This window comes from Belonocnema kinseyi, chromosome 5, assembly GCF_010883055.1.
Source record: "Belonocnema kinseyi isolate 2016_QV_RU_SX_M_011 chromosome 5, B_treatae_v1, whole genome shotgun sequence".
NCBI classification, from domain to species: domain Eukaryota; kingdom Metazoa; phylum Arthropoda; class Insecta; order Hymenoptera; family Cynipidae; genus Belonocnema; species Belonocnema kinseyi.
The window spans coordinates 125,058,917-125,072,715 of NC_046661.1; the positions used below are offsets into that span (position 1 = coordinate 125,058,917).

Below are 13,799 nucleotides of genomic sequence, written 5' to 3' on the forward strand. Positions count from 1 at the left end.
AATTAAAAATAATAAAAATAATAATAAATAATTAAATAACAAATAATTAAATTAATTACCTAATCTCACGTCCTCATTAATTTGCCTGGCAATGGCAGGAACTGGAGGGAACATTCTGAGAGTTTCCAAAATCACTCTTTCCAAATATTTCATTTCCAAAGTGTCTTGGAAAGTGCAAGGCCTATCTGAACCCTTAAAAATCTCATCCAGCTCTTCATAAACACGAGCCTACAAAATATTTTTTTCATTTTCGTTTTATTATTTATAATTAATCGGTTCATTATTGTTTATTATGATTAATTTTTTTATTATTTATTAATAATTTAATAATTGGTTCATTTATTTATTGATTCTGTTTAGGCTGATGGTCTTATATTTAAAAAATTAAAATAATTGAATTTTAAAAATAATTGAATCTTAAAAATAATGAGGAAATATTTTAAAATGAATTATTCATTTAGTTTTAAATTACATAATTTTAGATTGAGATATTTTAAATTGTTTATTTTAATTTTTGTTAATTTTGAATTTATTAAATTGATAGTTGGAAATTTTTCGGTTTATAAGTTTTGTAATTACAAATTTTGAAGTATATGCCGCTAAAATAAATTTAAAAACAAATAAGGAGTAAGAAAATTATTTGTGAAATTCAAACCTTACAAATCGACAGGTCTTGGATCTAGGAATATAAAATGAGATTATTTTTTATTTAAAAATGTTGCAAAATATAATACAATTATGAAATACTTCAAACTAAATTTAATGAAACAATGTAATATCTTCAAATTGTCTGATTTATAGTAGAAGACATATAAAAAATTAAAATTTTAGAATTAAAAAATATTTTACTGGAAAATTTCAAGAAGAAATAATAATTCTAAATGAATTGTTAAAAATTCAACGACTCAAAATTAATAAGTTAATTTTGTTTTGTGACAATTTTAAAGTTCTTAATTTTTTTTAATTGAATTTTTTCAGTATTTTACGTTAAACGCTGCATTCTTAATTTGTTCCTTTCATATTTTTTAATTTTAAAGGTGAAATTAAAATAATTAAATTTTGAAAACTATAATCAAAAATTTGAAAACCGTTAATTTTGAAACAAATCAAATTTACTTAAATTAATTGAAATTTTCAACTTTAGTTCCGACTTATTTTTAATAATTTTTAATTTTTAATTTTTAATTTTTCATTCTTACGATTTAAAATTAATTCATTTTTAACTTTTTTTAAAATGGAATTTTAAAGGTTTTTGATTTAAAAATTTCCAATATAAATGGTGAAAATGACGGGGCGAGTCAGACGATGTAAAAAAATACAATTTCCGACACTGTAAAATTCGCGAAAAAAAGATACGAAATAAAAAATTTCTGAAATTACAAAATTTTCGAGGATTTAAAATTCATGAATAATCGGACAGTTTATTTTATAACATTGCCGAATTCACAATGTTTTGATGATAGATCATTCTTTGAATAAAATTTTCGATATTGAAAAATATCCAAAAGTATAAAATTTCCGAGACATGAAAATGTCCAAATTATAAAATTCTGATTTCTAAGCAATTAAAAAAATGGTTAATAATAAACGAAAAAAGTTTTATCCATTATTTTTAAAATCGTTAATATCATGAACTGTCAGGAATTTTTTATTATCGGCAACTTTTTTCATTTTTGAAATTTTCTATTTCGAATATTTACTTTTTCGAGAATTTTACAAAATCGGGAATTTTATTTTTTGAGATTTTCCAGTCGTTTTGAAATAACGGTGAATTTATTTTTTTATCATAGATGAATTTAATTAACAATTCGGTTTTTAAATATCAAAAAACATTTTCAAAAACTTCAAACACGGAGAAAAAATATTTTTTTAATTTAAATAGAAAATTGTCTACATTATAAAATTTTCGAAATATAAAAATCTCGATTTGGAAACTTCGCGAATAATAGAATTCTCAAAAGTTGATAATATTTTCGAAATTAAAAATTCCCGAATACTAAAATTTCCAACAAAAAATTGCCGAATTATAAAATATCCAATACTGGAAAATTCTCGAACCTAGAAAATACCCGAACTTGAATAATTTTCAAAATTTTTATTTTATCAATTATATTTTTTATTAAAAATGCAATAATAAAATATTTTCACACAAAAAAATTGGTCGGATTGTCAATGTATTTTTTAAAAATTGTTATTGAACCCAAAAATAAAAATTATTAAAATAAAATATTCCTCAATGAAAAAAGAAACAAGGTTTCTATTACAAGAACAATCATTTTAAAAAAAAAACTATTTACATTTTCAAAGAAAAAAATTTGCATTGGGAAACCTTTGATTTCAATTATTGTTATTTTAAATTGTAACATTAATTGGAAAGCATAAATTAAACATTAAAAGAAGTTTGTTTGAACAAGATATTTTATCAAGGTTTTTTTAGTAAATGAATAATGCTGAGTAAAAAACAATTTTTAAATTGCTTGAATTCGGGAATTCCTTATTTATTTCAAAATTCAATAATATTATAAACCTTCGGGAATTTTATAATTCATGAATTTTCAAATTCAGTAATATTTTTAACTTTTGGGTGAAAATTCGGTATTATTCTGGAATTTTTTAATACGGGATTTTTATATTTTGGCAATTTTGTAAACTCGGGATTTTTCTATTTTGAATTTTTTTTCGGGAATTTTACAGTTTTTGAAATTTTTGGGATTTATGCTCATATTAAATTTGTCTTATTAGTTTTAAAATTAAATTATGATTTGTTTACGTCATTATGATTAAAAATGATCTAAATTCAAAAGTTTATCATTTTTAATTATTCAATTTTGAAGGCTTTTTTTAGAAACAATACAATTTTAATTAAAGTTCGAGAGTTTATAATTTAATATAAAAGTTTTTAGTTTTTAACGATTCTAATTAGAAATTATACTACATTCCAATGAAAATTTTAATGAAATTGTTAAATTTTCAAAATTTCACCTACTCTAAAATATTTCAGATTTTTAAATTAATAAAAATTTCGATGTAAAAGGATTAATATGGACCAATAATTTTTTAAGAACAAAGAAAATCTGCCTCAGTCCGGAATTTAAACCCGGAACGCCACTATCCATGAGTTTAGCGTTAATCAATTACACTACCATTATTTTTTTTCTTTTCTTTCTTCATATTTTTTCATAGATTTTTTCACATAGCTTTGCTAGTTTAAATCAAAAATTGTATAATACATTTTTTAATTTAATTAAAATGATCTATTGATTATTGTTATAAAAATTTGGAAAAATTCTTTACATGAAAAACTGTGCTTACATTTTTATATAATTTATTATAAAATTGTTTATATTTTTCATGCAAGGAGATAAAAATCCAGAAGTGTGCACGCGCACTTTACTCATTAATTTGCTCTTTTTTATTAATAATAAACGATAAAATTACAAAATTAAAGATTATAGTGAAATATTTAAATTATTCAAAATAAAAGAACATGAAACAAAAAAATCTCGAAATTTTAGGCTTGGATAAATTTCTTGTCAAAAAAGGGAATAATTTTTTAAATTCCAAAAACCTTCTTGAGTTGAAAATTTTATTTTATTGATATAATGGGAGATGCTGAAAATGGAAGAAAGATATTTGCCAAAATATGTGCGACTTGTCATACTGTTGAAAAAGGTGGAAGAAATAAAGTTGGACCTAACCTTTTTGGAATTGTAGGCAAAACGACTGGCAGTAAGAATTTATTTTTAATATTTATTTAAACTTAATAAATACAGTTTAATTTTTTTATTTTTTATATTTTGTGGGCGACTGCAAAATTATGCAAAATAATATTCCCGAAAAAAAATTCTTTATTAACTAAATGTCCGTATAAAAAATTTCCCGAATTTGAAAATTTTGTAATAATAAAATTCCCAAACAGTTTATAATATTACCGCATTTGAAAATTACGCGAATGATTAAACTCCTGTATTTAAACCATTAAAAAAATTATTTTTTAAGCATAATTTATTTATTAAAAATACAATGATAAAATAATAAATTTTGTAATGTTTGATTTTTTTAAAATTATGTTTAAATAAAAAACAAGAGTGATTAAAAAAAAATATATATATATGAATGATCATTTGATTTAATTATTATTATTTTAAATTCAAACAATAATTTTACAAACTTTAAAAATTGAAGATAATTTTCTTGATAAAATATTTTATTACTGTATTTATATTAAATAAATAATATTTATTTAACAAATTTTAGTAGTTTTTTTAGTAGGGAATTTTAACATTCCTCATTTTACAATATTACCGATTTGGAAAATTCCCTGATAATAAAAATTTCCGACTGAAAATGACCAAATTATAAAATATCCAAACTTGGAAATTCCTGAAGGGTGATAATTTTTTTTCTTTTTTGAGTGTTCTTTATTTATTGAAAGCACAATAATTTAATATTTTTGAAAAAAAATATTTTCAATTTTTTAAGTTTCTGAAATTATTGTTTAAATTTAAAATAACAATAATCGAACAAATATATATATATATATATATATACACACACACACACATATATATATATACCCATATATATATATTTCTGGATGACAATTTTATTCAATTATTGTTATTTTAAATACAATCCATAATTCTAAGAACTTTAAACATTATGAATAAAGTTTTTTATAAAAATATTCGATTATTGTATTTTTAATAAATGAATAATATCTGTTAAGAAATTTTAATTGTTTAAATTTGCGAATTTCATAATTCCTCAAATCGGGCGGCTAATAAATTCAGATGAATAAAATTTTCGACTCTGTGAAATTCCCGAGATCGAAAATTTCCGACAAAAAATTGAAGAATTTTAAAATTTCCAATTTAAAAAAATTAAGCATTTGGATTTTTCAATATTATTTACTTCTTGAAAATACAATTATTTTTATCAAACAATTTTTTTTAAGTTTAAGATTTTTTAAAATATTGTTTGAATTTAAAATAACAAAAATTGAAAAACATTGTCATCTAGAAATATATTGCCTTCCATTTTTATTATTTGAAACTTAAACAATAACTTTAGAAACATAAAACAATAGAAATAATATATTTTTTTAAATATTTGATTATAGTACTTTTAATAAAAAAATAATAATATTGATAAGAAAATTTTATTGTTTAAGTTAGAAAATCTTATAATTTGGGAACTTTAAAATTTAGTAATATTATAAACTGTTCGAGGATTTCATTATTCGGGAATTTTCTAATTCGGCAGTAATTCCTACGGAATTTTCTGATTCTGGAATGTTATTATTCGGATTTTTTATTCAGAAATCTTATCATTCGGGAATTTTCAAATTTAGGAATTTTATTAGTTTTTATTATTCGAGAATTTTACAGTTTTTGGGAATTTTATCTTTCGTGAGTTTCCAGTCTTCCCTCGGGAGTTTTATGATTCGGGAATTATATTGTTCGAAATTTGATGACTATGTAATCTTGTTATTCAGATTTTTTACAGAATTTTCTTATTCTGGAATTTTGTCATCCGGAATTTTATAATTCAAAAATGGGACGAGTGAAACGTCCTGGAAGATAAATTTCGCGACACTTTAAAATTCCCGAATTAGAAATTTTCTGAATAAGAAATGTCCCGAACAATAAAATTGCCGAAAAATGAAAATTTTGAATCGGAAAATTCCCGAATATTAAAATTCGCTAATAATAAAATGGCCGAAAAATAAAAACACCGAATTGGAAAATTACCGAATAATAACATTCATGACAGTTTATAACATCACAGAATCTGAAAATTAGCGAATAATAAAATTTCTGGCGGGAATTTTATTATTCGGGAATTTCCCTATTCGGCAATATTATAAACTGTCACGAATTTCAATAATGAGGAATTTCCCAATACGCGGATTTTACAATTCGGCAATTTTGTTATTCGCTTATTTTAATATTCGTGAATTTTCCATTTCGTAACTTTTATTTTTCGAAAATTTTATTAATCGCAAATTCTATTATTCGGGCATTTTCTGATTCGGGAATTTTATTTTTTGGATTTTGCAGTCATTCCTCGAAAGTTCCATCATTCACGAAATTTTCCAATTCGGAAAATTTATTGTTTGGGTTTTTTATCATTCAGTAATTTTCCAATTCGCCAATTTTAAAGTGTTGAGAATTTTATTTTTCCTGAGTTTTCAGTCTTAACTCGAGAATTTTAATAATCGGGGGTTTTTTTTTTATTATGAGGCAATTTTCAAATTTGGAAATTTTACAATGTTAGGTATTTTATTATTCGCGAATTATATTATCCGGTGTTTAATAATTCTAAAATTTCATTTTTCGGGAATTTTCCAAATCGGGAATTTTATACGCTTGGAAAGTTTATTTTTTCTTGATTTTCAGTACTCCCCTGGGAATTTTCTTATTCGGAAATTTTAAATTCGAAAATTTTATCATTCAGTAATTTTTTAATTTCGGAATTCTACAGTGTTGGAAATCTTATTTTTTCTGGATTATTCAGACCCATCCCCTCCCCCTCCCGGAATTTTATGGTTTGTCAATTTTATTTTCCTGAATTTAATACTTCGGAAATTTTGTTATTCGGGAATTTTACAGTGTTGAGATTTTTATTTTTCGGGATTATTCAGTCTTCCCCTGTTTTATTATTATTATTATTACACCATTAAGCCATTTCCCTTTCGGGGTAGGCGTGACTCACTCGGCAGGGGAAAGGAGTAGTGTGTGGATGGGATAGAGATTTTTCAGATTGATCCAGAATTCTCGTGCTATTTATGTAAATAACACGTTCGTTCCGCAACACTGCTCCGACCCAGGTTGCTGATCAATCTCTCTAGCAATCACCCCAAGCGAAGAACCTCACGAAGCCGTTATGTAAGGATCCCCACTTGGGTCCATTAATAGCCAAGGTCTTTTGTGAATTTTCTTATTTGGGAATTTTACTGTCTATAACTTTATGTTTCGGAATTTTATAATTAAAAATTTTATTATTCAGAAACTTTCTAATTCGGTAATATTATAAACTATTTTTGTCATTTTCCAATGCAGGAATCTTATTATTCGGGAATTTTCCAATGTAGGAATTTGGCTGCGTTGGGAACTTTATTTTTCCGGATTTTGCAGTTGTCCCTCAGAAATTTTAAAATTCTAAAATTTTATCATTCAAGAATTTTCCAATTCGAGAATTTTATCACTTTGGAATTTTCCAATCCGGGAATTTTACAGTGTTGTGAGTTTTATTTTTCAAGATTTTTCAGTTGTCCCTCGAGAATTTAATAATTCGGAAATTTTAATATTCAGGAATTTTTTATTCGTTGATATTATAAACTGTTAGAGAATTTTCCTATTCAGGAATTTTATTATTCGGGAGCTTTCCAATTAGGGAAATTTACGGGTTTCAAAAATTTTATTTGTATGCATTTTTGAGTCGTTTCTCAGGAATTTTATTATTAGGAATTTAAAAATTCGAAACTTTTATCATTCGGTAATTTTTTTATTTCAGCATTTCACAGTGTTGAGAATTTTATTTTCATCTGGATTTTCAGCGCCCCCCCCCCCCTCAGAATTTCATGATTCGTAAATTTGATTATCCTGAACTTAATATGTCCGAAATTTTATCATTCGGAAATTTTGCAAATCGGGAATTTTACAGTTTTCGGGACTTTTATTTTTCGGGATTTTTCAGTTCTCCCCTGGGAATTTTCTTATTCGGGAATTTTGTTATTTAAAAATTTTCCAATTCGGTAATAGTATAAACTGTTTTTGGCATTTTCCAATGTGGGAATTTATTATTCGTGAATTTTCTAATTCAGGAGTTTTCCGATTTGGGAAATTTACGATTTTTGGGAAGTTTCTCTTTCTGGATTTTTCAGACGTTTCTCGGGAATATTATTATTCGAGATTTTTCAGTTGTCCCTCGGAAATTTAATAATTCGGAAATTTTATCAGTCAGGAATTTCTCAATTCATTGATATTATAAACTGTTAGAGAATTTTCCAATTCAGGAATTTGATTATTCGGGATTTTTCCCATTCGGGGAATTGACGTTTTTTGGGAATTTTCTTTTTCTGGATTTTGCAGTCGTTTTTCGGGAATTTAATAATTGGTAAATTTTATCATTCAGGAAAAAAATGTACGGTTTTTGTAAATTTTCTTTGTTTGGATTTTTCAGTCATTTCTCGGGAATTTTATTAGTTGGAATTTTAAAATTCAAAAATTTTATCTTTCAAGGATTTTTCAACTCCGTAATTTTCTTGCTTGGGAATTTTCCAACTCCGGAATCTTATTGCTTGGGAATTTTCCAATTCGGGAATTTTACTGTGTTAGGAATTTTCTTTTTCTGTATTTTTCAGTGGTTTCGCAAGAATTTTTTTAGTCGGAATTTTAAAATTCAAAAATTTTATCATTCAAGAATTTTCCGATTTCGTAATTTTCTTGCTTGGGAATTTTCCAACTCCGGAATCTTATTGCTTGGGAATTTTAAGTGTTGGGAATTTTCTTTTTTTTTGTATTTTTCAGTCGTTTCGCAAGAATTTTATTATTCGGAATTTTTAAATTCGAAAATTGTATTATTCGGTATTTGTTTAATTTCGGCATTTTACAGTATTGGGAATTTAATTTTTTTCTCGATTGTTCAGTCGCCCCCCCCCCCCCCGCCCAGAAATATAATGATTCGTAAATTTTATTATCCTGAATTTAATATTTTTTAAATTTTTTCATTCGGGAATTTGCAAATCGGGAATTTCGAAGTATTGGGAATTTTATTTTTCGGGATTTTCAGTCATCTCTCATGAATTTTATTATTTGGGAATTTTCCAAATTAGGAATTTTCCAGTACCGGTAATTTTCTTTTTCGAAAGTTTTCAAACGTCCCATATTTATATTTTTATTTTTCTATTTTCTATTATGTTATATAATTATTGTTTTATCTATTTTCAGGTCATCCTACTTTTAGTTACTCGGAAGGAATGAAAAACAAAGGAGCCACTTGGAATGAAAGCAACTTAGACGAATATTTGGAAAAACCAAAAAAATTTATTCCCGGTGGAAAAATGGTTTTCCCTGGTTTGAAAAAATCAGTCGAGAGAAAAGATGTCATCGCCTACCTAGAAACTCTAAAATAGTTCCGAAAGAATCTTTTTTGAAAAGATTAAAAATAATCAAAAAATGTTTGTACACTTTTGTAACGCGTTTTCTGCATTTCAAATATTGTTCCTTTCAATTTTTTTTTTTTTTTGAAATTTATAACTAATTTTTTTTAACTTACTTGGATATCTTGGTGAGTTCCCAAGACACAAAGCACAAAACTGGACCCTGCAGCTGTCGTATCATGTCCCTAAAAGTGAATTTTATCATAATAATAATCTAATTTTTTTTAATAAATAAATATAAAAATAGTGTTCAAAAAATAAATATTTCTACCTCAAACATAATCGTGTCAACTTCCTCTTTAATTTCTTCGTCAGACAGTTTTGCACCATCTCTTGCCAATTCCAACAAAAGGTCTAGGAAAGCAAGTCTTCTTTTTTCACCTTTAAAATAAAATAGAAAATTCTATATTTTTCTAACAATAAAATAGGATTTTAAATAGGGACTGTGGAAAAATTACGTCAAGTTATTTTGACCCCCCCCCCCCCCCCCCGCCCCTAAGTCTAAATTTATTTGTGATCTAATTTGATAAAAACCTAAAAGAAAAACTTTAAAAAAAAACAATATTCTCACGGAATTCAGAACCCAAAATGATAGCTCTTGAAATATGGGAAATAGAGTATTTTTCAGAAAAATAAATAATTTTCTAATGAAAATTTATCTTTTTCAGTAGAGAGAAAATTTTTGTTGAAAATGCATCTTTTTTTGGTAGAAAATTATTTTTCTTGATTGAAAATTCACTTTTTTCGTTAAAAATTTAAGGATTGAACAATTCGTATTTTTTGGGTAGAAAATTGATCTGCTTGGTAGAAAGCTCCCCCTTTTTGTTGAAAATTTAACTATTTGGTTAAAAATTCATATATTTTTGTGAAAAAATCAATCGTTTTCTGAAATATTTGACTTTTTGGAATGTTTTTAGAATTTTTTAGAAAACAGTTAACTTTTAAAACATGAAAAATAAATTTTTATTCAAGTAATCGGATTTTCAATAAAATATATTTGGTTAAAAGTTCAATTATTTCCCTAAAATTGCATTTGAACAATTTAACTTTTTATTAAATTTTCAACCAAAATTATGAATTTTTATCCTGAAAAACTAATTTTTCACACAAAAATCCAAATTTCAACCAAATAGTTGAATTTTGAATGAAGAAAAATAATTAACTGTCAAAAGAGATGAAATTACATTTTCTATAAGACAGTCGAATTTTCGATTCAAAACGACTATTTTTCCAAAAAGCAAAATGTACAATAAAACAATTAAATTTATGATAAAAAAATTAATTTTCAACAAAATTGTTGAATTTTTAACAAAATAGTGGAATTTCCAACAAAATCGGAACAAATTTAACAAAATAGTTTCATTTATTTATTTGAAGCAGAAAAATTTTTTAAATGAAAATAAAATGAAAGTTTCCAATAAATTGTTTAATTTTCAACCGAAGAAGACGAATTCTTCTAAAAACTGTTGAAAATAGTTTAATTTTCGACAAAATCGTCCAATATTCAACAAAGAAATAAGTTTTAACTAAGAAAGATTAATTTTCAATCCAAAAAAGTATTTTTATCCAGAAAAAATGTTTCAGGCAAGGAAAAATAAAAATGTCAACCAAGTCAAAATTAAGATTTTAAATAAACTGTTTAATTCTAAAACGAAAAAAGTGAATTCTCTTAAGAACAGTTGAGTTTTGAATCAAATAGTTGTATTTTCTTTTAAAAAATTATCACCAAGAGTTGAATTAAAAAAAAAAGAGTTTTAGTTTTAAAGCTAAAAACTCAAATGCATTAGGAAACAATTAACTTTTAAATCAGAAAATATGAATTTTCAATAAAACAATTGAATTTTCAACCAAATTTATGAATTTTTATTTAAAAAGAAACCAAAAGAGATGAAATTTCAATTTTGTTAAAGACAGTCGAATTTTCGATTAAATAGGACGCCTTTTTGCCCGAAAAGATTTTTTAAATGAAAATTGAATTAATATTTCCAATAAATTGTTTAATTTTCAAACGAAAAATACGATTTTTCTTTAAGTTTTGAGTTTTCAATCAAATAGTTAAATTTTCTACAAAAAAAATGTTCACCAAAAATTATGAGTTATTGAAGAAGAGAATTTAGGCTGAAAAATAATTTTTTTTTAAATACAGTTAACTTTAATCAAAAAAGGTTAATTTTGCATTTGTTAGGAGACCATGGAATTTTTGATTTAAAAAGACGAATTTTTAATGCAAAAAGACGTATTTTCAACCAGGGAAGGTTTTTCAGTGAAGCAGACAATACAAATTTCGAATAAATTGTTTAATTTTTAAAAGAAAAATGCCAAATCTCTTGAAAACAGTTGAGTTTTCAATCACATAATTAAATTTTCTACAAACCATTTTTCTTCGCCAAAAAAGATGCATTTTCATGAAAAGAGTTTTAACTAGAAAATATTTTCTTTTAAACCAAACAGTCGCATTCAAAATCATTGAAGAACAAATTTTTAACAGAAGGGATTAATCTTGAATCCCAAAAGATGCATTTTCAAACCAGAAAGATTTTTCAATTAAGATCAAAGGAAAATTTCAAATAAATTGTGTCATTTTAAAACAAAAAAGACAGATGATGTTGAAAATAGTTGATTTTTAAATCGACTAGTTAAACTCTCTGAAAAAATTACCATAAGAGGTGAATTTTCTATTTTTAAAGCGACAATTGAATCTTTGATTCAAAAAGACAAATTTTTTATTAAAAAAAGACTAAAGTGTAACAAACAGTTAAATTTTCGACAAAATAGTTGGAGTTTTAACAATATTGTCGAATATTCAATAGAAAAAATAGTTTTTAACTAAGAAAAATTAATGTTCAATGCATTAAGACCAATTTCAACCGGGAAACATTTTTGAGTCAAGGAGACAATAAAAATTTGCAATAAATTGTTTAATTTAAAAGAAAGGCGAATTCTATTTAAAACAGTTGAGTTTTCAACCAAATGGTTAAATTTTTTACAAACAGATTTTTTTCGCCAAAGAAAATAAATTTGTACAAAAAGAGCTTTCATTAAAAGAGATTCATTTTCGACCAAACATTTGCATTCAAAATCATAAAAGAACAAATTTTTAACAGAAGGAATCAATTTTAAATCCAAAAAGACGCCTTTTCAAACCACGGAGTATTTTTCGGTCAAGATGAAATAAAAATTTCAAATAAATTTTTTAATTTTCAAACAAAAAAGACAAATACTGTTAAAAGCAGTTTATTTTTCAATCAAATTGTTGAATTCTCTATAAGAAATTTATTAAAAGAGGTGAATTTTTCATTTTTTAAAAGATAATGGAATTTTCGATTCAAAAAGACGAATTTTGCATCTAAAAAGAAAAATGATTAGGAAAACAGATTTTTGTCAACTAAATTAATTTTCCATCAAACCATAGAATTTTCAAAAAGTTTTAAAAGAAGGTCAAATTTTTGATTCCGAACGATGAATTTTTCATCCAAAACATTTTCGACAAAATAATTATTTTTTAACAAATAGTTAAATTTTCAACGAAATAGTTAAATATAAAATAAAAAAAGGTTTAGTTTTAAACTAAAAAAGATAAAATACAAATTTGAACGAGATTGTATACCTTTCCAACAAAAAAGATGCATTCTCTTGAAAACAGTTGAGTTTTCTACAAGAAATTTTTTTACCCAAAGAGATGAATTTGCAACAAAAGATTTGAGTTTTTAGCTAAAAAGTTCAATTATTTTTAAAAAAGTTTATTTTTAAACACGAAAATGACGAATTTCTTACCCAAAATGACAAATTTCCAATAAAAACGTTAAATTTTCAACAACAAAATAATTTTTAAAAATATTCTAATTAAAGAAAATAGTTTTTTTTTCTAACACAAATGTAGAATTTTGGAAACAATTATTGGATTTTTAACTCAAAATATTAATTTTGATTCGAAAAAGACGCATTTTTAACTAGGAAAGTTGTTTCCGTCAAGAAAAAATAAAATTTTTAACGGAATTGTTTATTTTCAAACGAAAAGCAAAACATTTTTTTCGGAAGATAAGCATTCTACAAAAAAAGTACGAATATGAACCAAGCATTTAGATTGTTACAAAAAAAGATTGATTTTCAGGCAAGAAAAGTAATTTTTTATCAAAAAAGATGAATTTTTAACAAAATAGATCAAATAGTAAAATTTTCAACTAAAAATAGAAACTCCGCCATGAAAATTAATTTTCTACCAAACAAGACAGATTTTTAGAAAAATAAATGAGTTTTCAACTAATTATTTTAATTTTCTAATAAAAAATACTTTTTTTCACAATACTTTTTTTTATAAAAATGGAATAATTTTTGTTTAATCCCAAAAAAATTTTAATTTTTAATAATAAACAGTAAAGAGCAGGCTGATGCATTTTTGACCAATAAGATAAAATTTTGACCTAAGATGTCGAAATTTGTACACAAAAAAAATTTGAACAAGAGAGTCGAGTTTTTGACCTAAAAAGTCGAAAGTTTTAGAAAAAAATGGAACTTTTAAAACCAAAAAGATGAATGTTTAATCAATTACATTTTTAACCGATTAGTTGACTTTTCACCAAAATAGCTCAATTTTCAACTTAAATGATAAACTTTAATAATAATAATAATTTAA

General features: G+C 24.3%; 2 protein-coding genes across 2 annotated transcripts in view; one reads left to right on the top strand and one right to left on the bottom strand.

Moving 5' to 3' along the window:
• The window catches only part of LOC117172377 (cytochrome P450 4g15-like), a 37,702-nt gene that overhangs the window by 4,601 nt on the left and 19,302 nt on the right, over positions 1 to 13,799 (bottom strand). Inside the window, exons 5-7 of the mRNA XM_033360235.1 lie at positions 9,438 to 9,547; positions 9,283 to 9,351; positions 60 to 228 (exon numbers count right to left, since the gene is read on the bottom strand). Of these exons, the coding sequence (XP_033216126.1) occupies positions 60 to 228; positions 9,283 to 9,351; positions 9,438 to 9,547 (348 nt within the window). The remainder of the gene's footprint in view (positions 1 to 59; positions 229 to 9,282; positions 9,352 to 9,437; positions 9,548 to 13,799) is intronic.
• Positions 3,520 to 9,430, top strand: LOC117172378 (cytochrome c-like). The gene is made up of 2 exons (XM_033360236.1): positions 3,520 to 3,729; positions 8,955 to 9,430. The coding sequence occupies exons 1-2, from the start codon at positions 3,603 to 3,605 to the stop codon at positions 9,137 to 9,139; spliced, it is 312 nt and encodes a 103-aa protein (XP_033216127.1). The 5' UTR covers positions 3,520 to 3,602; the 3' UTR covers positions 9,140 to 9,430.

Bases quoted from the DNA above. Each gene is read 5' to 3' on its own strand.
- LOC117172378 (XM_033360236.1), top strand. From the start codon at position 3,603: ATGGGAGATGCTGAAAATGGAAGAAAGATATTTGCCAAAATATGTGCG. The intron at 3,730-8,954 runs GTAAGAATTTAT...ATCTATTTTCAG, and splicing joins TGTAGGCAAAACGACTGGCA to GTCATCCTACTTTTAGTTAC.